Consider the following 25,988-nt stretch of genomic DNA (forward strand, 5'->3'; position numbering starts at 1 on the left):
AATGCCACAAACTGTGGCCCCGAGTTTCGAACAAGCTTGTGATGGTGACCTCTGCTGGTGAACGTTTGAACCAATGCTGCAAGCCACGAAGCCACAGAACTCCGCGACCTAGACACGTGATCGCTTTGTGGCCGAGTTACAAGGCCGCTTGCAAGAACCTTTGTGGTGGCAGACGAGCCGTCATTGCGATCACTGAGCTACACAATACTTCATTCTATGAGCAGAGCGCTACACACATCAAATTAGTGATCGCTCCGCAGCCCAGCCTCTAAATACCATGGCCACGACCGGCAACGACCATGCTTGTCACGGCGCAAATGTGATTGGAGTGTGTTTGAGTGGCCTGCGACAATGGAACGATCCGTCACAAGTTAAGTACAGACGACGCGCCACCGTCAGATACGGATATCCGGAGACCACGTCGGAGATTGAAGGAGAATCGTCAACGTTGCTGCCTTCGGGAGACTAGCGCCACCACGCACCCGCGCTACTCTCGATGGACGGAGATCGGCACCAATCTTGGCGATAGATGTATAGCGTGCACGACTCCATCAGCAAGCGTACCTCGTCAAGAGCGTGTCAAAGAAGGCACTCTGAGTTGTCGTTTGCTCAAGTTAGACAACTTGTGCTTGATGAGTATCGACACCGAAATCGTGGAGGACAGCTGAGCCTGTGCTCTGACAGCGGATGGCGAAGTGTATCTCCTGGCGTGCGCCTCCTGGCTATCCGATTTGTTTTAATCTGCGGCCTTCCTTTATCAGAAATGGGCCTCGCTCAAAGCGACTCGTGGCCTTACAGAATAAAGGTAGCGTATAGGAGTGAGATGGCAAAGTAATCGCCATCCTTCTTCACGAACCCGTTTAATATGAGCCAGCCGTAACGAACGTTAATTCGCAGACACGATGTCCGCCCATATCTAGCACACCGACTGCAGGATCTGTCGCGGCACACGGTGACGACGCGAGCGAGGCGCATAATGCACGCTTGGCATCTGGCCGGTGGGCCTGCTGAACTAAGCTCGTCAGGATCACATTGTTTTGTCAAACAACGTGACGGACATACGGCGAGCGCTGCGCGTGCTCGTGTTTTCTGGCATGCCACAGCTTTTGCTATATATTTTCAGGCCACATGTCGAATGCTCTCTATTCCCCTGTTTCCTCCCATTTGTGAGATTTTGAAGTTGGGTTCCCAAAAGAATGGGATTTGAAACTTGAAAATAGTCAAAGCCAGGAGCAAATGCTCGTCCAGACACTTTAGGTGGACATGCAAGGGAAATGTTTGACGGTGTAAGTGAGCTTGCTCCGAGATATGTGTCAGAATTAGCGGGCGGTGACGCTCGGTGCGTGGTAGCTGTTGCAGTCGAAGAACATTTGTGCATTTGTTACCCTCGTATTGATTTTGTATAGATAGAATAACCAGCGTAGAGTGGAGGGAAGACGGCATCATGGAGTTGAACGGAGGCTTGTAAGAGAAGACTACTCACAGCGTCGCTGGCAGCAATTTCTTTTTGGTTCTCCCTAACCTATTGCGTCCCATCGCTTCATCAGTCCCACCCCTCTACCCCTCCTTCTGGTCCGCAACTCCTGCATCCCGCGGTTTTTCATGACCGTTCAGAACCTTCACGTCTGGATGCAGGAGCGAGGGCGCGGTATCATGGAGCAGCTCGCAGACGATGTTGAGTTCAAAGGCGGCCATGGCGACGTGTACAATAGCAACAAGGCGCATGTGAATTTCTCAGAGAGGAGAGCCTGAGCTACTGGGAGTAAGAAGGTGTGTGGTTGCGTCGCGCTGCAAACATTGTCATGGAAACTAAGGGGGTGTGGAAATAGGACAAGATGCGACGACGTACGACATAAAAACCTAGAAGAAGCTTTGAGCGTTACATGTCTTCGGTGTAACTTGAGTCGTGGAGGCTATCTCAAGTCATATTCCCTAGCTAGAGAGCACAGCGTCTTATGTGTTCCAGGTCTAGCCAGCAGCAGATTTAAATATGGGTCGGCGGTACCTAATGACGAAGAAAATAGTGCATAAACTTGTGTGCATCAATGAGGCGATCCTGGCTGGGACTGGCCTATGAATATTTTCTGCGCATAGGGTCAGCAACAGAGACTACTCGGGACTGGCCTTGCCTGGTCGGGTTCTGTCAGCGACTCAGCGCAGGAAAATCTAGCGAATGTAGTCTAGGGACGATGCTGACGCTTGCCGACAATCAGTGCGAATAGAAAAGGTTGAAATACCTGATTGCGGCCAATTTGAGCACGGACAAAAAATTGAAAAGCCTGCGGAATCCGGACAAACATTGAAGCTGGTGAAGAGCGTGCCTCCTCGCATCGTCAGAATCTCTCTTTATAACTCTCCATCTACAATTCTTCTACCGCCATGGGCACCCCTGTGGTCAATGAATATCCCAGCTTATTCTGTTCGTATCTCCATGTATCAAACCGTCTCTAAGTGACTGAAGTAGCACACACATCAGTCTCTGAGACTATGAGCTTGGTGCGACTATTCGTACCAACAGAAGTTGCTCATGACACGGTCGCTAAGCTTGGGGAACTCGGAAACATGCAGTTCAAGGATGTGAGATTAGGACTGTCGAATTCACGTTATATGAAGCTAACGATGAGCTGCACAGCCGAACCTCATCAATAGGACAGTGGGCAAGGAGAGCATCATCTGCTCTGACCCCTCCGCCTCGAACAGACTTGGCATATTAACTGGCGCATCGATGGTCAGGTGTCTCGGTTCGATGCTACTTATGCGACCCTATCTGTTTTCATGCGTTGCAGTAGCCACCCGCTGACTCATATTCGCAGGGACTCGGCCACATTCATTCACATTTGAGGGTGTTCTCATTGGGCGTAAATACTTACAAACCTGCCTTAATGACGTCCTGACGATGGAGCGCTAGTGTTGCCCGTTCGCACCTTCTTCAACTGAGGCGGAGGAGTGGGTGGAGAGCCGGGCACAGTACCGGTGTACGTCTCTGGATGTTGCGACCTCCCCTTCGGAGACGTCGAATCCCAGACCGGTGCTTGGTCCGAGCCCTGTCGGTTCCCTCAGTTATCCTTTAGCGGAGTCGCAGGCAGTCTCTGCTGCCCCGCATGCGGCGATTGTCTCTTTAAGCTCTCGTCAAGTTGGCGAACCCGGAGTTGAATGAATTCGAGGTCGTCCTTCCTTCGCTGAATCTCCTTATCTGTCTTGTTCTCCATGCGCGCAACCTCGTCAGCATCCAAATTTGAATGCAAGTTAGACTTCGACTGTATCTTCCCGAGCTCGTCCTCGAGGGACGTGAGAACGCGGTCATGTAGGCTTCCCGCCACATAGTCATTGTAGGTCATGTATCCAAAGCGAAGGGTCTTCCACCATCTGGAGATAAGAGGCTTCAAAGAATCAAAGTACGGGTGTATGCACTTGAGGATGATTTCGTCGAGGTCGTCAGGGTTGTTGAAGAGCAGCCGTTTGTTGTTCCATAGAGTGTGATCGTCCTCGGAGTCGAATAGACAGTAAACAGCGGCATATATCGGCTTGGTCTCTTCGGTCAAAGGTTCATTGATGGAGAGCTCAATTCGACGTCCTCCGCCAGGACCATCACGCGTGAGGCAGAGATAAAGAAGTACCCAGAAGAAAGACTCGAGATCGTGAATGACGCTGTGGACAACCCGGCCCGTCGACCTCAGCGCCTCGGTACCTTCGTAACGCACATTTGAAAGATATATAATCTCGGCGCTCATGAAAGCCCTGGTGCCCTGGAGCACAATATCTGGTGTCAGACGAAAGTCGAGAGATAGACGAAGGTGTTTGCTCACTGTCTTATGTCTTATATGCAGAAGATGCCCATCCCAAGCTGGAGGGCGATCCTGATGGACAGCAGTGAGTAGAGACGCCGGTCGGATTTTCAGCATAAAAGCTCACGAAAGGTGTTTCCAAAAAGAGATCTTCTGCTGTCAGCTAAGTCATAGGGTCAGTGTCTGGAGTATGATCGAATAAACGACATCAATCACCTTTTTGTTAGCAGTTCTGAGGTCCGGATTCATGCTGAGAGCTACGTTTATATATATCAAGAAATCTGATGGGTAACGAGCGATGAGGATGCCAGCGGCCTCGTCGGTTACGGACACCTGCCAGCGGAGTTGAAGGAATCCAGCCGTGTCCTTGTCGGGAGGCCCTGGTGCTGGGTATTCTACGCGTGTGTCCGATGTTTTCGAACAATCAAGGTCGATGAGTTTACCACAAGTATCTTCGACGTTGACATCAGACCTGGGACAGATAAGCACGTTGCCGGTGCTGACGTCTTGATGAAGCATAAGACTAAACCAGTAATCGCGGTGTCCTGGAGAAAGGCGGTCAATACGGTGCCAGCAGAATGCTCATAAGATTCGGACAGCTTGAAAGGATGCTCACCTTTCACAGCATCGATTAGGGTATTGACAAGCTCGGGAACGTCTTTGAAGAACTTGATGGGCCACCCGTACGTCCGCATCAAAGTGCGCGTCAAGACGCGATTTGTCGCCGATCGTCCGTCGGCAATGACAGAGAATTCCAAGACCTCGGAAGAAGTCGATGTAACGTAAAGAAAGCTTTCATGGGGCTGGGACTCATCGAGCTCCGGCTTCTTGCGCTTGGTCGAGCGTAATTCGGACACTCCGGGATCTTTAGGCAACTTATTTCTCTTGAGTGAAGAGGCTCGGACCTCCACGCCGCGACGAATGTGATTGGCCGTGTCGTCGACCACCATGCCTCCCTGCTCGTCATCCATGACTCTGATGTCGACTGAGTTGACTATATCGCAGATGTGAAAAGAGGGCGGCTTGGACAGGGATTTATGGAACGTTGCTTTAGTCTGCGACATCTCCGGACGCCACGACTGTTTGAGCACAAACCGCTAGCATGTCAGGTCAGTACATATGATCAGTCAATTATATGTACCCCGAGAGACCTCACCTCCATGGTTCTCTCATTCACAACAAGCCACACAATCGTCGCTCGACCTTCCATCACCTGCGCTCGCACGGTACTGAGAGCTTTGACTGTCAAGTACCTGTCTTCGCCCTCGTTTCCGTCAGATCTCGGACCTTGTATAGCCCAAGTTGTCTCATGCGGGCTCGCACCATAGTAGTCGACGGTCACGTCCTTGTCTGTGGAGAAGTGATATGTAGCCGTCTCCATGCGATAGATACGCATCGTCGTGTCCCAACCGAGCCTAGAGGGATTAAGACGAGACAGAGATATGATGACCTTGATGAACTTCTTAGGCTCCTGTGCAAAAAGGAAAAAATGAATAGATGTCCCGTTAGAGCGGGTAAGAACGAATAAGAACACAAACGTACGGCGTGGATATCGATCGCGGTGCGTGTTCCGACCAAACCAGAGCGGTCGCACATCCATACTGTGAGCTTCGACTTGCACAACAGAAGTCCTATAGCAAAGCGCCGGTCCAGTTGCTCGGCGAGCACCATCCGCATGTAGCTGCAGAGCTGGAGTATCCCTTCCAACATCTCCTCTTCACTGTCCTTCGGTTTCATCTCAACGGGAACGTGAACACGCAACCACCATAACTCGCATTTCTTCAGCAACTCCTTTCGCTGAGACAAAGCGATGAGACCGAATTAACTGTATTTAAATCGAAGAACGGACGCACCTGAAGCTTCAACTCCTCCTTTTCAGCTTCTTCCTCCGGTCCAGAGCCCAGTTGATGCTCAAGATCTTGAATTTGTGTGTCGAGTCTCTTAAACTCATCTGGGGCGTCCTTTAGTCCGACAACGGCAAGCAAGTCAGGGCGAATCTGCGGCGACCACCGGTCAAGAGACTTCGGGATTTTATTAGGACTCGCTTGCCAGGAGATGTCAAGCGCGAGTTCAACTATGGGATTAGTGGCGCTGCAGGCAGCGACGATTGCGTTGGCAGTATCTGCAAACGAAGAGTAGAGCTCCTTCTCTGGCTTCGGAACCTTCGGTAGGGAAAGCCACTGGGCTGAAGACAAGTTCAGCGTGTGGAGGACATTGCGGACGTCGTTGTCAGCGGTCTTCCAGCCAAGGACGTGGTCTAGAAAGGTGTTGGTCTCGATAGTCCAGAAGCTGTCTTGGACATCGTCTTTGGCCATCTTCTTAAAGTCAGGGCCTGGGGTTTGATGCAAGGCGGATGTCACTGCAAGAGAAAATTTAATCTCAGTATCAGCTTGTGCTCGTTGAATGCAATTGTGCTGTAGTCTCCGTGGCCGACCTTTACACAGAAGACAGTCGTTCTGTGTATAAGGTCTGCACACAAATTTGATGATTTGGCAGGAGGTCCAGCCTCGGCTGTTTCTAAATGATTCATGTCATTAGGCGACTCAGGCTGAGCAATGCCGGCGATGCCGCTACATGCCGTTCACGTGCCATAGTTAATAAAATGATAAGCTACGGATAACTACAAAGAATATACAGAGCCTTTTCCTTCAAGATGCAAACAACTTGGAGGGTTCCTTGCACTCCTACAAGACAATATGGCACACCACAGACACCAGGCAGCCAGAATACAACTCATACAAAGGCCCCAATTGCTGATTGGCGGTCCCCCAAAAGAAAAATGCAAGATATCCTCAATGCCATAAAATCTACTGGGTGGTCACTGGGTGAATTTCTCTGCCGCCTATTCTGCAATGACAAGGGACAAAATATTTATGTTGATATTTCTACCTCACAGTGCCAGTACCTCAAGAAATTTCTCTCTGGAAGCACCAAACACAAGCCTCTCAATATTGTTTGAGGAATATACAATCATCATCATAGCATCCCACCACCCTACCATAGCAATGAAAGTCTCTATTTCTCAGTGGATGCGGAGTTGAACACGATATCACATGCACAGCCTGCAATATTGACATGGGCACTCAAGCTTGTTGGAAATGAGATTGCATACGAGGCCACTGACCTTGTGTCGCCATTGTCAGGCCTCCATGTACATGCCTCTGGAAAGGATGTTCAAACCGAAGCCAAAAAAGCAGAGGAGTTGACCCACGTACCCCACGGAGATAGCGCAGCAACAGAGCCCGACAATTTGGTGGACCTTGTAGGATCATCTTCAGATGATGGCATCCTCGATGTTGATGTGACAAGCAGCTCTGTAACACAGCCAGCACACGAGAACCTCCTTGAAAGGGAAAGACAGGAATCAGATCATGCAGAAACAGTTCCGAAAAAAAAGAAAGCCAAATCCCGATCACTAGATCCACTCATATCCTGGGATACCATTCAGCATTTCTCCATGGAGAAGCTGGTGAGCCAATACAAAGCAGTAGCTCCAGTGACCTGGAGGATTTTAAGTCAGTTTATTAGAAAACTTCCAGAGTTGGACCCAAATAAAGGTTAGTACTTGTCAGCCAAGGACTCAGAAACATCAAATCAGGAGGTGGTGAATGAGGAGACAGTCTAAGAGAAACAGGATGATATTGAGTCGGAGGAGTACTGCCCAAGCTGTCATATAAGTGCATGGATTCTTAAACGGCTAGTAGAAGATAGCGCTGATGCTCGAGGATTAGGTTCTGACAAATGTAATCAGTGCATTAGTACTCAAGAAGAATCAATGGGCAAACCTTTTCCCATTGTTATGAGGGATTGTTCTACTTGCACAGAGGGGCCATCAGTCGACGTATAGAGTGGGCAGTCGCTTGGCAGCTTGCACACCATATTTAACAGTGACACATGCACTCAAGATGATGGCTTGGAAGGCGCATGAGGTGTTGCGCAATGTCGGCACTGACGGTCAACCAACCATTGTGGTGCTCGACAACATACAAGCTTACAAGAGACTTTGGAATCCATCTCTTGGCAGAGAAGCTCAGATGATTGTGGGAACTGGGGCAACAGCGGCCCAGATGGAGGACTGCCCACCAGGAGCATTTGAGCTAGCCCCCCTGCTAGAAAACTGCAAGCAAAATAAATGGTTCACTCTCATGATCAAAGCACTAGAGAAGCATATCAACTGGGTGCACATACATGCTGTCAAGAGGTTTCATTGGGTTGATGCCTTGATCTTCTATGTGCCGGCCCTTGCCATGCACCGCGATGCTTTTGGACACATGTTCAATGATCAGACATGCAAACACCAAATCAATCCAAAACGACATACTGTGGTTTAGCTACTCGGGACAAATGATGCCAATGAGGTATCTATGCAAGGCATGACGGCAGCATTGAGCAATTTTTTGGGTCAGCTAGGAATCACTGAAGAGACTTACGGGAGGAAGTTATTGTTTTTCACAGGCGATGGCAAAACTTTCGAAGGCATCAACAAGGTGAAAAAGTTGTTATCTGCGCAAGAGGGTGATTTCAGGTCATTCCAATTTGTGCATGCAGTGCTTGAGATATGGCATACAAAATGGACCAACCTCATCCGGATCTTCCAGTGTCACTGGGGTACTAGCCACGAGGTGTCCGACCCATCTACCTTGGGCTACCTAGCGCAAGCAACATTAAGTCCTATTCCGTTGAATTTGAGCTAGGTTGATTTCTATCCAAGTATGCAGCTGCTGAATATTGCTATGCTTGGTCACATTCTTGACTGCTGGGGGTAATTACTGCCTTTGTTTCAACTTAGTCTCGATCGCTTTTGATTCACTGACTATTAGGGATTACCTGGGGACCAACAATCTGAGTGCCTTCTTTGAATCCCTGGCTGTCGCAAACCGCCTGCCATGCCTGACGGCACTTCTCGATGATGCCAACATCTTGGTGAAACAATACTGTACTACAGATGCATATATGTGTGCACCGCACCCTGAGCTAGTGGGTGGCGCATGGTACTCTAATGCACCCATAAGACCAACCTGGGGAATACATGGCATGAATTCCAGTACAACGGGAAGAGACATACAACTGAACCTTGACAAATCTGTGAGATTGCTTGGTGATCTTAACAATCACGGCGGCGCATTGCAATCAGAGAGTTTGGATACCGGCTCTCTGCTTGAGGAATCAAAGCATGAGTCACCCAATTCCCGAAGTGATTGGGCATTGGTAAACAACATTCTTCTGATGCGAGATGGCATCTGGTTTTTGGAGGTCTGTCATGCGGTCACCTTAGGTGATATCGGACGAGTCTGGGAAGTTCTAAAGGTTAGTATCGTGCTTAGTGGCTTCCTGCCAATGTCTGACCATAGGATGCTCACCCTAGATATGAATCTTCACCTTCTTGTGATCTGGCCACTCCAAATACACCACCTACCTCGTGAAACTCTTCTGCAACATTACCTATAAGTATCTAAAGACCACTCGGATTGCTTTCTTCAACAATTGGCTGGTCAATCTGTAGGGAAAAGCGGGCAAATTTCATGAGCTGGATTTGACGCAAGAACATTTCAATAAGTACCTGGAAGAATTTGCTCAGCATAAAGGGAAGGAATTTGGGGACAAATGGTATCGTGATGTGCTGTCGATCTACATCCACAACTTCATGTGCCTCTCCGATAAGATGGAAAAAGCAGTCAATCTCGCAGACCGGAGCTTGCACCATACCAATAAGTGCATTGACAACAAGCTAAGGCTCGTCATCTAGATATGTCAGGAACATAAGCTGCATTGCAGACAAGAAGGTCGAGATTTAGGATTTCATACTCAGGATAACCTGGTGGATGGGTACCGCAACTTGGGAGAAGGCGGGAAGTTGTATTCCTACGTCACAAAAGGTCTGGAGGGTATTGTCAAGGAGGAGCAGGCAGTATTGCCTAATGACATTGAAGATGGCACTAACTATTTACACACACCCATTTCATACCTCGATGGCCATGTGGTGATCGGCAACAGCCCATGGGTATGAATACATGGTGCCACATCAGGTCACAACCCTTCAGTCAACTCAGAATACGTCAACACTTAATCGGACTTGCGGAGATGCCAGGGAGGGAACACTTCTGAGGCCCTGATTGCGAAGGATGGCCGATTAGTGAAGAGGGCGGCGGCTGGTTTTCAACGTCTGCTTGGTCTTGCTGACAACAGAGTGGATTAAAAATGGATGGTACAATGGGCAGACGAGCCGCGTTCACGAGCACCTTCTCGAGAACGGCGCTTGCCTGCCATGAGGGTCTGTTAGATCACATAAACTTGTTAATAAAGTGCTGCCTACCCTCACATATTGCGTGATCATACCGTGGTTTCACAGCTAAGGGGGTTGTATATGCAATTGCAAGCGGAGCGTCAACGATGCCAGATGCACACAGTGACAGAGATGAGCCGGCCATTGCGAGCAGATGGTCAATGATTCCAGATGCACACGCTAAAGACGAACTGCCCATGACTGCAAGCTGGGCATCGACAATGTCAGATGCGCACGCTGAGGTAGATATGCCCACAATTGTGAGGGGAGCAATGACAACACTGAATATGCATGCATGCGCAGAGGGCGTATTGGAGGACATGAAGTGGTCTGTAGACTGCTGAATACCCAGGCACATTGCAAGAATGTACCGTGCTTTTACAGCTGACCAGGTCGTAGCAAGATTGATCCTGTTTGCGAGTGGATCCTCTTCGACTGTGGGTGCGTGCGCTGAATGAACAAGCCAGCAAATGTTAATGATCAGTGACATTCCACTGCAAAGCCATGTGGACACTCGCCTGCTAGCACACCCATCTTTCTAGCCGCTTTTTCTTGCAACGTCTAGGCTCTTCTAGCAAGGGCCTGTCTCTTCCACACAACATGCATGCAGTCGTATTGTTCGTTAAGGTCCTGGATACCCTCCCACAGCATCCTCCTATCGCTTTCCCAGAATTCCCATCCCTCCAAGTATTGTTGCAAGTCCTTGATGTCACGAATTAGATGGAAATTGTCAAAAATGGCTTGATGCTGTGCATTAGGCATGTAGCACCAGTAGGGCACTAGCATGTACCGAGGGCCATCCTTCTTCATCCATCTAGTAAGATATAATCTATCCAAAACTCTCACTGTATGGATGCGCAACTTAGAGATGAGCTTCGGGCAGATGGCGCTGATGAGCATGCACCCGCGCTAGGGTCCGAGGAAGGGATTCGGGAAGCTTTGGGGAGATACCGAACAGTGCTAGACAAGTACCGAAGACGCCGACTTTTACCGAACACGGTCGGTCCCTACCCGACCGACGACAAGCCACCGAAGGACGATTCGGCAGCACTTGGGTCAGTTCGCCCACACTTCACGTACTTATCATGACCGCACAGGAGGGTTACGATAGGTGTGTACGAGATCGGAGCCAGTATTCCATATCGGCCGATGTCCTCCGTGAGTCGGTCGGTCCTTATCACTTATCGTCCCGACTTCCGCATGGTCGGTCAAACGCAATCTTACACCATTGCTTGGCCACCCTGGTCGTACGATACCTCTTCTTTATTTTTCATTGGTTCTCCAACGCCTGTTCCTGCTACCTACACTCGGGCGACGGATCCCGAACGTTCGGGATTTCGACATCACTGATTACCTTTTACCTTATCACCTTCGGAACCCATATGGACATCTCACCTACCTCCTTATCTTCTCTGATCGCTAAGGCTTGGCGCCCATTCGACATCTACTCTCATTTCTTGTTTAATATTTTACTTAGGGGCTCAGTTTACTATAAAAACCTACATACAACTCTGGAATAAACCAGCTTTCGCACCCCACAGTTCAGAGCTCATTCGCACTCGTCTCAACCATCGAAATTGTCTTCATCGACTCCCGAAAACTTGTCATCCTCGTCGTTCGGCCTCATTCGCGTTCGTACTCGTCTCTTCGCTCGTACCCCCATCCTCCCTCGTCTATTGTCAGAGTCCCGTGTGGCTCTTGAAGCACGTAGTTGTCGGTCGCGACACTACCTTCTCGTTACCGACCGAATCCCCGACACGACCGACCGAACGTTCGGTCGGTGTTCGGCGCAGTCCCGAAACCGTTCGGGCGCTATAATCTCATACTCCCCGTTGCTCCTCAGTACGCCATCGATTTCTAAAGTCATCACTAACAATTCCTTGTGTATTAGATACTAGCTCCAGCACCCCCTTGCATTAGAGGTTGTTTTGGTGTTGTGCTCGGCACTTAGAGCCACCTCTAGCATATCAGCGCTGTCTGTCGAGGATGTGGTATGCTGTCTTGAGGTTGTAGGCAGATATATTGAGGCAGCTTGATCTGAAGCAGTGATCGGGAAGTCCCTTGTTGGAGCGGGTTTGTCAAAAGCAGGGGGGTATGTCGAGAGAGATGTGTTGTCAGAGGCTACCGGTATCACCTGTGAAATGATCTCGTCCGTTGCTGGGGCTGCTGCTTCCTGACTTGTAGCCATGGGGTTTGAATGCGGCATGCTGGGTGAGGTTGAGGAGGAGGCTTGCCCCAGCTTTGTAATCTGGGTACGAGGCACGAGTTGTCGGATGCAAGTCGAGCAAGGTAGACAATGTTGAGCCTTGACACAGGCCTCATGGCAAGCAGGCTGCGTACTGCCAAACACGTGGTTGATCTCGGCCACCAAACAGCCATTTATAGCATGAGCCTTGACAAGCTTCAGCATTTCTGCATCGTGAGCTTTCCTATTCCTTGTTCTCGTGTTAACCACCATATCCGTATCATCTGAACACCTGTTTGTTCCCATGCTCACGCACGTCTTCACAGCATAACCTACTTCCAGATCCGATAAGTGCCCATTTGTTGTCAACTTGCCTGCACGCCTCTGACCACCAGATGTCGCGGTCTCCAGCACAGATGCCTCAACATAGGTGTAGCCTGTCGCATCCCTCGAAGGGTCTCGTCCTGTGCAACAGATTTGCTGCATCATGGCAGCGACCGATGCTGGCATGCCGAGATTGATGACAACATCAACTTGTTGTAAGTCCACACCCATCGCAATTTTCACAGTTAAGACCACGATACAGGTGTCCGGATCCTCACAAAAAGCCCACAGGCATTCAGCATTGTCCTTTGGCCAGATCAATGAATTATAGGTGCAAATTTTGCGCTATTGAGTAGGCCCCAGTGGATCAAAGCAATGCAAGTAGGTTGTGACGTGATAGCCGAGATCAATGGTATTGCAAAAAATGATTGTTTTTTTTTGTGCTTTTGGCAGTCCAGGCAATATCAGGGAAGTCCTTCCCGCCAAGTCCATGCATGAGTGTACTAAATATTATACGTAGGTTGGGTTGTTCACAGGATCTTTGGATTGTCTGATATGTCCCATCATAAAATCCCAGAAACTTGGTGAGAGATGTCTTGGCCTCTGAGCCTAGTGTTCTGCTCATTGCCAGGACAAGAATGCCGACAGGGATGCGCGCAATGACGTGGTTGATCTGACCATAGGCTTCACAGAAGTCTGCGGCCCATGCAAGGACAACGTGAGCCTCGTTGATGACATACAAAGCAAGAAGCTTCCTAAACCATTCATTTTGTACAATTCTCTCGAATTCCGGTGAGTTCAGCCGTTCTGGAGACATGATGATAACCGACCACTTCCCTTGTTTAACCTTCTTTAGCAGGTTTTTGCCTTTTTGGTGTGCTTCCCTCACTGTCTCCTTGTCTAGCGAGACTGCTCTAACTCCCATCCTTGACATTTCTTCCACCTCCTCACCTGTCAGATCCATGTTCTATGCTGATGCATTTAAGACTCACTTGACACAGTCCGACATCAATCAGGGATGTGATCATCAAGACCACAGCAGTTGACTGAATGCTTCTCACAAAGAGCAGCAAGGATCTCGGAGGCTTCTTTGACAAATGGGAGATTAAGATTAGATGTAAGTATGCAACTGCTGTCTTCCCTTCGCCGTAAGCAGCAATAACCAACTGATTATTTCTTTCCAGTATATTGGCAGTACTGTTAACTTGCCAGTTGTGGGGACCATTTGGCCAAGGTAAAAGAGTGCATAGAGTTTCTTTAATGTAGAGAATCCCTTCGGGGGATGTCCAGCCATTCATGTTCAAGGAGGAATAGATTATGGAGAAAACAGTGTATTTTTTGGCCCCTAAGTCTCCTAACAAATTCGAGAAAAATCACGTGAGCCCCTTTAAGTTAGAGACAGAATTCTATCTGTTCTTGCCCTGCCGTCTCCTGCCAACCTTCCTAATAAGGCAGGTCGCTGGACCCCCCGCCAAAGCATCTAATTTGTATGCAGACTAATTGTGCTGTAAGTATATGGGCCCATCAGCGAGTGGCGGCATTCTGCAAACAAGAGCAAGTGGTGGGCGATTGCAAAGGGTATACATACCAATTGAAAATGCTTGATTGTCTTTAGATCGGATTCAAGCTTGATCAGATAGCGATGGTATCTGTTTTGCACACACTGAGGCTTGAGGGAGATAGGCAGTGGGAATTGAGTGTTTTTGATTACAGGCACTCTCGCAGGCCCCAGGAAGCGCTACTAGATGTTTCCCCGTCGAAACCCTCAAAACCTGGCCAAAAAAATAGTAACCTTTACCGATTTTCACCCCAGAAAAAGAGTAATTCCAACAGGGATGATCATACGTGTCATATTTTGTCATGATTTATCACACAATGTCACACTAATTCTCTAGCTCTTGTTTCTGCAGGTTTCCGCTCGTTTCTGCCCATTTCTTACTTGTTGCGGGCACTTGCAGGTGTTCAAGGACTCCTTGCAGCCGCATCCAATATATCCATTGCATATAGTTGGCATGAGTTTTATCTTTGAGATGGTTTGGGCGGAAAGGAGATCGTGAACCGGTATGTCATCAGATTTGGACAGTGATATGGCGATTGACCACAACGTGCAGCATCGAGGAATTATCAAAGAAACATGGCATCAGCATGGCCCAAATTTTGCTCGCCTGGGTCCTTAGTAAAGACAGTGGGTTGCTTTCTTGGCCCGTCACAAGGGATTGACTGATTTGGGCTCGCCTCTGCATAGCTGTCTCAGCACCCATCGTTGGGATGATGTTTCTGGAAAAGGTGAAAGATCTAATCAGTGTGTTTGGGGCTTTTTGATCCTGATATGGGTGCTCGCCGCTCGCTTTGCTTAGGTGCACTCAATGTAAAGCTCTCTGATGAAGACATCAAGTACTTAGAGGATGCCTATAAGACTGTCCCTGTAATTGGACAGTCTTGATTTATTGTATCCCCGTCTGGAATCGGAATGACATGTTTTGATAAGGATATGATAGTGCATCTCACATTCACTACTGGGATGCCAAAATTGTCATGAGGATTGGAAGGAAGCAAGTCAGTATATTTGATCGTGGAATGTTAAATCATGGAGGGCCGTGCATTAGAAAATCATAGCGTTTAGATGGTGGAAGTAAAGACAATCGATAGACAGAGATTATGCTTATTATCTATGGATTTAGACCAGTGCTCATTGTTACAACAATGAATGTCAGAGTGAAGTTTGTGCCACTCTGCTCGCAACCAATGAAAAAATAAAACATGGTCATTGCTCCCTCCGACTGTTCAATACAGACATGTTGTTCTCCATGTCAACTATTTTTGAAGACAGATACAAACAATTGTCAAACACCAGCAATTCACCAACCGACAAGTTTCTTACTCAAATCCTTTTTGGCATACCTTGACCATCTCTGCTAATACTTTCTTGCTCACATCCGTCCACTCCTTCCTTTCCATTGCCTTTTCATGATCTTGCTCCAGAACGATATCGAACCAATGCCCAGCCCATACTCCATGGCAATAGTCCCAGTCATACTCTGATCCCTGCTCAGTCTCTGACCAGAATGAGCGCAAGCCGAGCACCTCGCCAAACCCGAACAACATTATATTACTCACAGCCCATTTATCCTCGTGTCCATGATTGCGATCCCTGAGCTCCTAGAGTGCCTTGCCATGCACATACTTGTGCCGAGAAAGGTTTCGCAGGACAGCCCATTGTTCTGCACGCTCAGCTTGAGGCCACCTCAAGTGCACCTCAAGGCCACCTCAAGTGCACCTCGTAGTACACCTGGCGCAGACCGACCGCCTCGGGTCCGAGTGTCCGCGATTGTACGCCATGCCTCGTGTGCACGTACTCTGGGTATAAGAGACTCACAAGCAAGTCCCAGTCGTTGCGGCTATTTGAATAGTAGCCAATCGATCTCCCATTCACCATCACATACAAGTCAGTATTGACTTGTTCCGTGAAGCGTCTTCTCGCAACTTCATACAAGCTAATTCGCGTTGTCTTCGCATTGTCTTCGCGGCTCCCGCCATCTTCGTGGATCTCTCCGTCTTTATCATAGTCGTCATCATCATCGTCGCTCTCGTCAATTAGTTCATCGGCAGATGTATAGCCCGTTTCCAACTCTTTTTCCTCGGCAGCTGTGAGTAGCCCAGGCGGAAGGTCCCCGGTGCAGCTCCCGAGGCAGATGAGTCGATCGCCTGCCCAGTTACACAACTCTTTGATGCGGGACCTGATGTGGTGGCGTCCAATTTGCCAATGTTGGTGGAATGTCAGGGCAAATAAGGTGACTTTGACGTGATCAGGAAGATGGGTACAAATCCAATCAACAAGCTCGTCTGGTAGGAGGGATATGGCAACCGTGAGTGATCTGCTATGAAAACGTAAGCAGAAGATTACATTTTGCATACAGGACCCCTGGAATGGTTCTCAGATACTCAATTATATATATCATCGTCTAGTATCCGATACTCGAGGGCAGACTTGACGAGAGACAATCCAGGGGATGCGCCCCTGCACACACTCTCTCTTCAATCCTCCGCAACATGCGCAAAATGTTCCCCATCCTGCTCAGCCTCGTCTACATGCACGTCGCCCCGCACGACCTCTCCGCCCTCATCCGTGTCAGGCGCCGCTGCCGCACCGCCGCCCACAGCGTGCTCTACCTCTCTGCGTGCCCGGACCATATGGTCGACCAGTGCATCACTGTGCTCGCGTCTGCGCGCGACATCGCCGAGCTCGTGTACGAGTCTACATGTCTACCGGGTGTTGATCATATCTTTGAGCTCATCCTCGACCAATGTATTAGCTTATTGGTTTGAAATTGAGGATCAATAAACAAATATCTAATCTATAATTTGATGCTTGCTGCCCCTGGATTGTCTCTCGTCAAGTCTGCCCTCGAGTATCGGATACTAGACGATGATATATATAATTGAGTATCTGAGAACCGTTCCAGGGGTCCTGTATGCAAAATGTAATCTTCTGCTTACGTTTTCATAGCAGATCACTCACGGTTGCCATAGAGGGATAGGTACGGCGTGCTGAGAGGCGCCGTGGTTGAGTAGGACAAGAGCGCGAGTTTAGCAGCAATGCTGGTTTGCTTTGCACGCTTCGATGGATGGGATCCTCCGTCATCGCGGTCTGGAAGAGAGCCATCGGATGACTTACGCTTGTTCTGGGATGTGCCGGAAGGCGATTCGGTGGCACAGACAGTGGCACTCGGGGCCTGTCCGCCACTTTCATGAAGGTTAGAGGCAAGTCGAAAGTCAGGACATATGCTCACTCACAGTTCAGGAAGTTGCACATCTTCAAGGTCAGCGAGGTAGACCGGGCGGTAACAAAGAAAGTTGTCGAGAAACACGAGAGCTGCACCGAAGAATTCTTCGTGTCTGCCCAAGCTGGCCTTCTGGTGCTTGTCAAGGTTGGCGAGTATCCAGAGTTGACCTATTGACGCCGTCCATAAGTGGAATGATGGGGAGTCCGTGAGGTGATGTGCAGTGAAGCAGGCTATATAGCACTCGGCTACTGCCACAATGTGGCTCTGGGAGGCATCGAAAGATATTGGCAAATGTCGCGTTTCCTGGCTGCGTAGCATGCTTGCCGAAGAACGTAAGATGCTGGCGACGGTTGGCTATCCATTGTGCATCGTCTCGTGTGCTTATGCACTGGCCGCTGACAGGCCTATGATATGTACCCGTGCAATGGCCAAATACAGCTTTTTCGACTAGAAGTGTTGTTCTGAGGCGTGGCTCCATGGCCCAGCTGCCATTGTTGGCGAGCGCTCTTTGACCTGTCACTTGCTGGCCAATGCTCGAAAATGTGAACACGCACCGTATGAGAGTTCGTCATCCAAGCTCGCCGATCCATATGCCCCTGCGCCAGCGGTTCCTCGTGCTTCCATGATCCTTCCTTTCACTTCGCCTGGTACTCCGCCTACCGCACATGAATCGACGCCACGTATGCGATTGCCGTGCAGGGCTATGGCTTACCTTGAACCTTATGTTTTCCATGCAGCTTTCATTCTCACCAAATGGCTCGAGGCGAGGATTTGCCATCGGACATCGCGACGATGCGCGACCCTTGCGTGCGTCGAGGAGATGCACGGTATTACAATAGAAGGAAATACATCCGAGACGTCCCACTCAGCTTTTTCCGTCGTAGCCGGCGTGCCATACAGCCACCCTATACGCCCACCCCGTCGCACACCGACGTCGTGCCGGGCGCGTCAGCCTTGCGCTGGGCTGGGCTCGCGGTACTTCACGCGCGTGTTCCAGAACGGATACCGACCGGGGCTCGAAAAGTCCCTGGCCATCTTCTCCGTCCTTCGCGGGGCCACATACACTGTCGTCGCGCCCGCGCGCACGGAGCGCGCGGCATACTCCGCGAGCTGGTCCCGGTCCCCGAGCGCGAGCGCGGCGTTTGAGCGTCAGCAGGTGCAACTGCGTGTTTAGCACGCCCTCTGCCTCGATGAGCGCGAGCACGGCCAGTAGAGGCGCGGTCAGGTGGTCGTCGGGCAGCGTGGCGCCGCCACCACGGCCGCTGTCGTCGTCGTCGAGTAGGTGCTCCCATTGCAGGATCTGCGCGCGCCGCGCGTCCGCCGCCGCAGGGTCCGCGCATGCGAAGCCATAGCTAGTGCGCAGAAACTGCTGGCGCCGCGCGCTCGGGAGTAGGTGGGGTGATGGATGAAGCGCACTTGTTGTTGATCCTTGACATGAGCTTGCCGATGGTGGTGACGGGGCGCCGTGCATCGGCCGCCATCTCCGGGTCAGCCGCGTGCAGATGTTGGGTCATATCAAAGTTATTCGTCTGCCAAATCGCAAAGAGCTGCGGCACGGCCGCATCGTACGCGTTGGACAGCGTGATGTATGCCGCGCGGCCGTCTTGCGACATGCGCGCAAGCGCCTCAGCGATCGTGTCATTGCGCTGGAGCTGGGAGTGGTAGGCGCCCGAGGCGACGAGGAGCGGGCGCTCGGAGACAATGAGCTCCCCCGCTGCGATCGCGCGGGTCGCATACATGCCGATGCCTGCGCCTGGCACGGGCCCGAGGCGGTGGGCGGGGGACGTCGGCGCTGGGGTGGGCTGCGGAAAGCCGGGTTGGGAGAGGATGCACTGTGTCGTGCCGCCTTTGAGAGAGGGCGTGGCGTGTGACCCGCCTGCAGATGAGCTTGTGTACACTCCAATGCCTTTTTAAACAGTCTTGGCTCTGGTCGTCAGCGCGGGGATAGCGAGCATGCATGAAGCTTAACGAAGCGCCTGAAAACGACAACGTGCGCAATACATCTTGAGGGGGGGCGCATGCCGATTGGCGGCCTGGGATTGATATCGCGGGTCAATGAGCGCCGATAGGAGGAAGCATTACAATGCAATGCCGCGACTTGGAACTCAGCCCGGCGCCGACGCTTCTCGGGGCGATGTCAGCTCCAGCTTTCAAAATGGCCATTGGCCACGGGCGCCTGATTTATTTCTGCAGGAAAAGCGGGGACATGAACTGGGGGCGTGTGCGACTAATACGTACTGGCCGAGAAGAATGTGCGCCTCGTATCTGTCTCGACTGCCGCGTCCTGGAGACAGCCGAGTCAACTGGAAGGCGAGCGATGCTCTCTGTAGGTTCGCGCGCGTTTGCTCGTTAAAACACACAGTACGGATAGCGCCTGGGCGTGTCTGCGACGTGAAAAGTCGGCAAGAACCGGACGCACAAAGGCGCTCACTCGCTCGCTCGCTCGCACGTCACCATCGGCGGGAAAAGAAAATATCATGCATTGGGGAGGGCGACGGCGCCGGCTGCGCGCGCGACGTCGTCGACGCGGGTGCGAAAGGCAGTCCAGCGGGTGCTGCCGGCGAGGAGGAGGGTGCCGTGGTCGGCGGCGGCGTCGGGGGCGAGGTTGAGTCTGAGGAAGGGGTTCGCGGCAGAGCGGTAGTACGCGAGGTGGAGGGCCTTGAAGATCTGCAGCGGGGGGAGGATGAAGAAGAGAAAGCGCTTCAGGATCGCGTGGGTGGAAGGCTCAGCGCGGGAGACGGGCGCACGGTGATGATGTCTGCGTCGCGGACGACGGCGTCGGTAAGGGCAAGGGCGAGAATGATCTTGACCTTTGGCGGGGTGATGTAGGCGTACACGGCGACGTCCTCCATGGAGTAGAGGAAGCCGAGGTAGCACTCTACCGACTTTGGCGCGGCGGCGACTGGATCGTGCGCGTCACATCAGCGCTTCAGCAGCCAAAAAAAAAAAGAGGGGCGCGCACTGCGCTCATCGACGACGTCGAGGCTCGTGTGTGCGATGTAGTGGTACTTGAGGAGGTCGTCGTGCGTTTGGGAGAAGGAGCGGACGAGGATGGGGTGGTTCTGCGGGGAGACGAAGGCGACGGCTGCGAGGCCGAGGTGGGGAGCCATGCTGTCACGGCGTGGTCACGGAGGGCTGGCAAGGGGGTGACGGGTGTGACGGCGGGGCGTGTGACGTAAATTGCAGAGGGGCGGCGGCGGAGAGAGCGTGCATGCGAACCTGGCCCTGTCCTGCGAGACCCAGCACACAGGACGTCGCACTCCAGCTGCAGCCGCTGCGTAGGTGCGAAGGTTGCGGCCCTCGCCTTTCTCGTGTCGTTCTGAATGTCCGTCCTCCAGAACGAGCCATTTGTACTGTACTCGAGCACCCGAGCACAGCTCCTGAGCACAACGTACGTGCGTTCATGCGCGACACCGCGGCCGTCTCCAGCTCCAACACTGGCGCAGCCTTCTGCCTTCCAGTGCTCCCCGCGATGTCGTTCCCGCAGGACATCCCCAACGCCTCGTCCTCGCCGCGCTCCCTGATCGCAGATCGCGACGGCTCGCCCACGCGCTGCCGCAACGCCTCCGTCGACGGCGACCGCGCCTCCCACGTCCGCTACTCCCCGACCCTCACCCGCGGCTACAACCCCCTCGACCCCGACGTCCGCGAGCGCCAGCGCACACTTGACGTTGACATGGCTCTCTACCTCTCCCTCGCCCGCCGTGAGTCCATCTCCGCCTCCCCCGTTGCCACGGCCCTCTCCCCCCGCGACCGCGGCCACGACGAGCCCCGCCCCCAAGCCCCCGACACATCCGCCGTCTTCCCCGGCCTCTCCCTCCACGAGGAGCCGGGAAAGGGCAGGTGAGTGGGGCAGGTGAGAGTGGGGCAGGTGAGAGAGGGCAGATGAGAAGAGAGCGCGCGGCCAATTAGCGTCCCATTTGTCACGGAATACATGAGTGCGAGCATCAGCGAAAGGGGCATACGTTGAGTGTGGCACGCGTGCATGCTGCCTTCCACAGTCTGCAGCACCTGTTCCCGTGCTACGTGTCGAACATGGTGTCATCCTGCCCTCCATCTGCACCGCTGCTGTCCGCCACTTCGTCGTTGTTGGTGTCAGTGTCTCGCGACTCCATTGCTGTGGTGCCAGTCAGCAAGGCAGGGACAGCGGGAAAAAGAAGGAGAGGGGAAGGGAGAAGGAGAAAGGAGTGGAAGAGGAAGAGAGAGCTGCGCACCAATGTCTGCCCAAGCGTCTGTGAAAGGTTGCGGCGGCAGGCCTTGGCATCAATATGGGCTGCGCGCTCTGCGTCAACCTTTGCCTCGAGGCCAAGGTTGGCCTTGAGAGCAGGTTTTGAGAGTGAGGAGACCAGGGGAACGGTGGTGGGGAGGTAAGACTCGCAGACTCGCTGTCAGCCGTTGTGCTGATGCTGCCAGAGGAGCCATTGCTGCTGGAGGTACTCACTGCGTAGTCCTGGAGCCACTCCATACGCCTGGCATACAAGCACGCGCTCAAACGCGCCCCAGATGGCGAACACGTACTCCGTCGCGAGCTCCGGAGGCAATAGTTTTCAGCAGTTCCACTGCAACCTACATGCATCCTGCCGCTGCTTGCGAAGCAGCACGCAGGATAGATCAGCATTGTGTTAAGAACAAAGAGAGAGAAAAAGAGGAAGCAAGCAATGCACCGGGTAAATAGCACACACGCATATGCCGCCCCACCCCATGCTGCGCCGACGGCAGGACACTGACTGACACCACCTCATCGCGATGTATGCTGGCACCTGCCGCTGCCCAGCAAGGTCCTGCGCTGACACGCGGGCCCGCGCGCATGGACTAGACCCCTCGCGCGTGACGGTCCATGCTCCGGGGCCTGCTGCCAGCGCTCGCGGGCTGCGGGCCGCGGCTGTGTGCGGAGGGCGGGCAGGGTCAGGGAGAGGGAGGCGAGGAAGGCAAAGGGGATGCAGAGGTATTGTTGATGATATCGACTGAGACGGTGCTGGAGCAGGCAAATGTGATCCTGTGTATGTATGCGCGTGCGTGAGTGTGTGCGCGTGTGCGTGTGCGACCAGGTCAAAGGAGTGAACGGAGGAAGATCGGCAGCAGGCGTACCTTGCACAGGATGCTGATCCGCGCTTGGAAGCTCTGGAGAGCGAGGCCGCGAATGGCGCCGAGGGTAGTGATGGGTGCATATGGTTAGGTGGCAGGGTGGGTGTGCGGCGGATGGGTGCACGCTTTTGCGGCCGCACAGGCCGGGGAGTGAGTAGTCGGGAGAGCGCGCGCGATAGAAGGGTGCGCGACCGCATCTCGTCGAGTAAGATGAGCGGGAGCGCTGCAATGCCGCTTGGCACAAGGTCGTCTGCGGCGTCGTTGCACGGGCGGACACGAGCAGGGTGGGGGTTCGGCAGAGAGGGGAGCCGCATGATACATTGATCATCAGAAATACTGTTTGAAGAACGCATACCGTGAGTACGATGCATTCAAACAAGGTTGTTGGTGAGAAAACCAATGATAAAATAGATCTGGCAGGTGTCCCATCACATGATGGGACTCAATGTGAGCCTAGTCCCTATTCAAATCTGCCTTAGATCCTAAGCATACGAGTTGCACGACACCGGCACACAGTATGTAGTGAGATGTCGTATGTGACGTGAGCGAGCAACGCATTCATTCCGAGAGTTGTCAGGCGTTCTCTACGTGAGATATATCATTTGCGCACCAAAATACAGCCCATCAATGTCATAAAAGAGTGGCATCCACATCTGCATATGATGTCGAGCCTCAAACCTCGACCGTTTTCGGGAACTGTACCGTCATCGCTGTACAGCTATGTGCCAGTAGCGAGCTGCTACTGTGTCAAGAGGTGCTTAGGCTCACTAGCAGGTCCCGGTAACATCTGATTTGGGAAGTAGGCTGATAAATACAAAGTTGCAGGACAAAATGTACGGCGATCCATGAACCCTGGAGGAAACAGTGTTTGACTTCAACTAACCTTTTCTTAAGGCCAGTGAACGCACCATGTGTCTAATGAGCATCGAGGAGACCAATAGGGAGACGGTCAAACATATTGGTTTGATCCTCTGTAGCGATATCGTCAGTATGATGCAACTTCGAAGATGAGCATTCAAACCCTTTGTGACTTTCCACCGATCTACCGACAGTGTCCTCCCTCTGTAAAGATACTCCCGCTTCCGCTGCAGCAAATCTGGACAGAGTAATCACTTCATCTTGTTTGCTGTTGAGCTCTTGTCGAACGAAGTCTCGAGAATTCAAGCTAAAGGACGGGTCAGAGGATAATCAAACAGAAAAAGATAGACGAACGAAGACATGAACGAGCAGAAATAGACTAGAATAATTATCAATTAGATTGCATGACAAGTGACTAAAGCAATATGAAAATACGCACGTCGGACCAAGATGAAGAAGAACGCGGTGAAGACGAGGGACTGATGTAATGTCAAGAACTTAACAAGGTTAGTCAGTGCTGCTCAGAGCACAGGATATCGGCCCCCTATCTTACCGTGATCAGTGTAGTGATAGCGAATACCCTGCACAAATAATCAACATGAAGCCAGATCGTGTGTGAGAGAGAGAACGCTACTACGTTGTTAGCAATGCTTCAATGTAAATGGATTTCAACCAGTGTTATCTCGGAAATGCAGAGGACGCTCACACGTATTCAGAGTGTAGGTAATTAGTAGATTGATGGCCCGATTCGTTCTGATGAACAATGAGTCGACGAGCATGGGTTGCAAGGGTGAGACAAGGAGAGACACCTTTCGAATTGCGTACGGCACTTGCGAAGGTGGAAGATCATGAACCCCGTAATGAGGACGTCACAAGAAATTTCTACTGCAGTTGAAATGATGGTCCACAGCTAGTATACCAAGTCAGTAGAGTTTCAAAGATGATGTACTGGGTAACGAGACCAGAATCTCGGAGCGCTCAGAAAAAAATGTTGGAGCACGGAAACTGTAAACGACGAATCGCAGTGGTGAGGGCGAGCGATGAAAGGAGCCCAGACGGAAATATCACACCCAATGACCGTGGAGCCTGCAAAGGTCGAAAACGACGGATGATAAGGACACGAAGATCGTATTGACGTAAGACCTCACCGAGCGCGCCAGCTGTCGTGATGTTGACTTCATCAGCCTTGGGTCGTCTCAATAAATCTAAAGTTCCGAACATAGATGTCCGAGGCTCAGAATGCACTGTAAGCATTGCGCAGGCGATTAATGACAGCGCAGATACCAAGTCAACAGACACATACTATAGAGGCAGGTGGTATTAGTGTGCGTCTCCCGCTTACTTTAAGAATGTCAGTCTTCGTTCCAAATGTTTGAAGTAGATAGAAAGAGACGCACGGCAATATATCCGATACGCAAAGAAGCTAAAGGGACGAGTTCAGCGAACACAGAGCCGTCGATATCTCAGACTGACAAAGAACACTCACATCTGAACCAAGACACTCAACAGATCCTGTCGGCGTTAAACATTGATCGAAGGTTACATGGAAGGCTGAATACAGATCGTACCCCTATCACAAACTCAATCTACAAAAGTCAGTTAGTTAAGAGTGATAGCCGAGTCGTTGGCTTAATCCACGCACCAAGAAGCTCCTGCAGCAAAGATAGTCAATGCGAAGACCAAGCGTGCAAAGTACGAACCATATTTACCACAAAGGGACGAGGGCCCTATAGTCCCCGAAATTGGCGACGGTATAGATATACATAAAGTGCGCTAAAAGCACGACGTGAAAAGTGTCGAGGAGCCTGGAAAGAAAGGAGAGTGTGATGTTTGTTGAGACCCACGGAGCGGACGTGATGGACCTACGTCAAAATGGCAACCTGAGAAGGATGTTAGTTTCGAAAAATGAGCAAACGGTCATGAACAGAACTGACGAAAGCTTTCAGGAATCGGCCATCGTTGCTACAATGTTGTGTATAATATAAATATACTTGTAGGCAGGTCACCCCGTATATTCTGGACAGAGGCAAAGCGGTTTCGTCATGCTGAAGTAGAATAGTGAATTCGTCGAAGAGCCAACTCACCCAGTAGACACGATCACTCCGATATAAGTAGCGCCAAGCGAATCGTCTAGCGGAATGAGAGAAGGCATGGTTGTGAGCGATCTGGTGGATCGAGGTAATAACAGTGCTTCAATGAATACCGCTGTGGACAGGGCTCAGGCGGGCTTTATAGGTTAGACGCACGCATTACGGAGGTATATGATTCGATGAATCTGAATAAATAGAAACATACATATCATATTCTGGGTCGTTAACGAGAAACACCGGTTGTCGGCTAGCCCTGACAAAGGGTTACAATCTACAAATCAAATGAGTGAAGTATCTGCCGGTAAGAGCTTTAAAGGGTTGAGGGCGTAGAACATCACAGTATGAATTGTAGGATTGTAGTGATGTGGTTTAAATCTGGTCGAAGTCAGAGGTTGTGATACAATGGCTCAAGGGAAATGTGAACAAAAGAGGAGCCATTTCCCAGTCCGAATTTTTCGTGCCAGGACTCGGAAGAGGCACATTGTACAAGCGATTTTTAGGGCGTCTCGGGGACCATAAAGTGTGGCAGGCGCACGCCATCGGAGAATCTGCTGTGTGACTCTTCTATTACTCAACAGTCGTCAATTGTACCAG

At 51.4% G+C, this 25,988-nt stretch overlaps 15 protein-coding genes across 15 annotated transcripts; 4 read left to right on the plus strand and 11 right to left on the minus strand.

The window, feature by feature from the left end:
* Nucleotides 1–78: 78 nt before the first annotated feature.
* Nucleotides 79–1,077, plus strand: HETIRDRAFT_411450 (uncharacterized protein; the record flags this gene model as incomplete). Its single annotated transcript, XM_009552266.1, has 5 exons — nt 79–343; nt 483–610; nt 641–741; nt 797–1,004; nt 1,059–1,077. Coding segments are annotated over exons 1-2 (153 nt in total), but the record flags the coding sequence as incomplete, so codon positions are not given.
* On the minus strand, nt 797–975 carry HETIRDRAFT_143587 (uncharacterized protein; the record flags this gene model as incomplete). The annotated part of the gene is made up of 1 exon (XM_009552267.1): nt 797–975. A coding segment is annotated over one exon (179 nt), but the record flags the coding sequence as incomplete, so codon positions are not given.
* A 480-nt stretch (nt 1,078–1,557) lies between the features above and the next one.
* HETIRDRAFT_411451 (uncharacterized protein) lies at nt 1,558–1,725 on the minus strand (the record flags this gene model as incomplete). The annotated part of the gene is made up of 1 exon (XM_009552268.1): nt 1,558–1,725. One exon carries the CDS (start codon nt 1,723–1,725, stop codon nt 1,558–1,560), a length of 168 nt encoding a protein of 55 aa, XP_009550563.1.
* Nucleotides 1,726–2,564: 839 nt separating this feature from the next.
* On the minus strand, nt 2,565–7,073 carry HETIRDRAFT_460499 (uncharacterized protein; the record flags this gene model as incomplete). The annotated part of the gene is made up of 9 exons (XM_009552269.1): nt 2,565–3,746; nt 3,807–3,857; nt 3,913–3,948; nt 4,002–4,330; nt 4,402–4,882; nt 4,942–5,256; nt 5,328–5,582; nt 5,639–6,144; nt 7,001–7,073. 9 exons carry the CDS (start codon nt 7,071–7,073, stop codon nt 3,057–3,059), a joined length of 2,736 nt encoding a protein of 911 aa, XP_009550564.1. The 3' UTR covers nt 2,565–3,056.
* A 617-nt stretch (nt 7,074–7,690) lies between these two features.
* On the plus strand, nt 7,691–9,531 carry HETIRDRAFT_421218 (uncharacterized protein; the record flags this gene model as incomplete). The annotated part of the gene is made up of 4 exons (XM_009552270.1): nt 7,691–8,110; nt 8,144–8,463; nt 8,606–9,092; nt 9,289–9,531. 4 exons carry the CDS (start codon nt 7,691–7,693, stop codon nt 9,529–9,531), a joined length of 1,470 nt encoding a protein of 489 aa, XP_009550565.1.
* A 1,962-nt stretch (nt 9,532–11,493) lies between these two features.
* On the plus strand, nt 11,494–11,886 carry HETIRDRAFT_326463 (uncharacterized protein; the record flags this gene model as incomplete). The annotated part of the gene is made up of 1 exon (XM_009552271.1): nt 11,494–11,886. A coding segment is annotated over one exon (393 nt), but the record flags the coding sequence as incomplete, so codon positions are not given.
* Nucleotides 11,887–13,031: 1,145 nt separating this feature from the next.
* On the minus strand, nt 13,032–13,719 carry HETIRDRAFT_246942 (uncharacterized protein; the record flags this gene model as incomplete). Its single annotated transcript, XM_009552272.1, has 2 exons — nt 13,032–13,520; nt 13,570–13,719. Coding segments are annotated over 2 exons (639 nt in total), but the record flags the coding sequence as incomplete, so codon positions are not given.
* Nucleotides 13,720–15,246: 1,527 nt separating this feature from the next.
* On the minus strand, nt 15,247–19,100 carry HETIRDRAFT_446209 (uncharacterized protein; the record flags this gene model as incomplete). Its single annotated transcript, XM_009552273.1, has 13 exons — nt 18,778–19,100; nt 18,295–18,713; nt 17,916–18,017; nt 17,686–17,867; nt 17,372–17,625; nt 17,097–17,320; nt 17,033–17,045; nt 16,628–16,832; nt 16,493–16,518; nt 16,021–16,455; nt 15,954–15,975; nt 15,479–15,736; nt 15,247–15,357 (listed from the first exon to the last, which is right to left on the minus strand). Exons 8-13 carry the CDS (start codon nt 16,766–16,768, stop codon nt 15,247–15,249), a joined length of 993 nt encoding a protein of 330 aa, XP_009550568.1. The 5' UTR covers nt 16,769–16,832; nt 17,033–17,045; nt 17,097–17,320; nt 17,372–17,625; nt 17,686–17,867; nt 17,916–18,017; nt 18,295–18,713; nt 18,778–19,100.
* Nucleotides 16,889–18,485, minus strand: HETIRDRAFT_479667 (uncharacterized protein). Its single transcript, XM_009552274.1, has 6 exons — nt 18,074–18,485; nt 17,916–18,017; nt 17,686–17,867; nt 17,372–17,625; nt 17,097–17,320; nt 16,889–17,045 (listed from the first exon to the last, which is right to left on the minus strand). Exons 4-6 carry the CDS (start codon nt 17,388–17,390, stop codon nt 16,971–16,973), a joined length of 318 nt encoding a protein of 105 aa, XP_009550569.1. The 5' UTR covers nt 17,391–17,625; nt 17,686–17,867; nt 17,916–18,017; nt 18,074–18,485; the 3' UTR covers nt 16,889–16,970.
* Nucleotides 16,889–18,713, minus strand: HETIRDRAFT_460500 (uncharacterized protein; the record flags this gene model as incomplete). Its single annotated transcript, XM_009552275.1, has 6 exons — nt 16,889–17,045; nt 17,097–17,320; nt 17,372–17,625; nt 17,686–17,867; nt 17,916–18,017; nt 18,074–18,713. A coding segment is annotated over one exon (487 nt), but the record flags the coding sequence as incomplete, so codon positions are not given.
* A 736-nt stretch (nt 19,101–19,836) lies between the features above and the next one.
* Nucleotides 19,837–20,471, minus strand: HETIRDRAFT_52336 (uncharacterized protein; the record flags this gene model as incomplete). The annotated part of the gene is made up of 3 exons (XM_009552201.1): nt 19,837–20,028; nt 20,109–20,263; nt 20,324–20,471. The coding sequence occupies 3 exons, from the start codon at nt 20,469–20,471 to the stop codon at nt 19,837–19,839; spliced, it is 495 nt and encodes a 164-aa protein (XP_009550496.1).
* Nucleotides 20,472–20,764: 293 nt separating this feature from the next.
* On the plus strand, nt 20,765–21,208 carry HETIRDRAFT_454434 (uncharacterized protein; the record flags this gene model as incomplete). Its single annotated transcript, XM_009552276.1, has 1 exon — nt 20,765–21,208. The coding sequence occupies one exon, from the start codon at nt 20,765–20,767 to the stop codon at nt 21,206–21,208; it is 444 nt and encodes a 147-aa protein (XP_009550571.1).
* A 175-nt stretch (nt 21,209–21,383) lies between these two features.
* Nucleotides 21,384–22,760, minus strand: HETIRDRAFT_105757 (uncharacterized protein; the record flags this gene model as incomplete). Its single annotated transcript, XM_009552277.1, has 3 exons — nt 21,384–21,746; nt 21,803–21,830; nt 22,090–22,760. 3 exons carry the CDS (start codon nt 22,758–22,760, stop codon nt 21,384–21,386), a joined length of 1,062 nt encoding a protein of 353 aa, XP_009550572.1.
* Nucleotides 22,761–23,361: 601 nt separating this feature from the next.
* HETIRDRAFT_326628 (uncharacterized protein) lies at nt 23,362–25,456 on the minus strand (the record flags this gene model as incomplete). The annotated part of the gene is made up of 17 exons (XM_009552278.1): nt 23,362–23,611; nt 23,659–23,683; nt 23,744–23,824; nt 24,011–24,057; nt 24,114–24,214; nt 24,267–24,309; nt 24,375–24,390; nt 24,441–24,537; nt 24,608–24,645; nt 24,702–24,727; nt 24,791–24,816; nt 24,873–24,890; nt 24,947–24,953; nt 25,014–25,109; nt 25,171–25,184; nt 25,239–25,320; nt 25,389–25,456. The coding sequence occupies 17 exons, from the start codon at nt 25,454–25,456 to the stop codon at nt 23,362–23,364; spliced, it is 1,035 nt and encodes a 344-aa protein (XP_009550573.1).
* Nucleotides 25,457–25,763: 307 nt separating this feature from the next.
* HETIRDRAFT_174323 (uncharacterized protein) lies at nt 25,764–25,934 on the minus strand (the record flags this gene model as incomplete). The annotated part of the gene is made up of 1 exon (XM_009552279.1): nt 25,764–25,934. The coding sequence occupies one exon, from the start codon at nt 25,932–25,934 to the stop codon at nt 25,764–25,766; it is 171 nt and encodes a 56-aa protein (XP_009550574.1).
* Between the last annotated feature and the right edge of the window lie 54 nt (nt 25,935–25,988).

Source organism: Heterobasidion irregulare (genome assembly GCF_000320585.1).
Source record: "Heterobasidion irregulare TC 32-1 unplaced genomic scaffold scaffold_10, whole genome shotgun sequence".
NCBI lineage: Eukaryota > Fungi > Basidiomycota > Agaricomycetes > Russulales > Bondarzewiaceae > Heterobasidion > Heterobasidion irregulare.

What these genes read in the sequence shown, in the direction of transcription:
- HETIRDRAFT_479667 (XM_009552274.1), bottom strand. An exon ending in CCTATCCCTCTATGGCAACC is followed by an intron (nt 17,046 to 17,096) that starts GTGAGTGATCTG and finishes TTTTGCATACAG; the next exon opens with GACCCCTGGAACGGTTCTCA.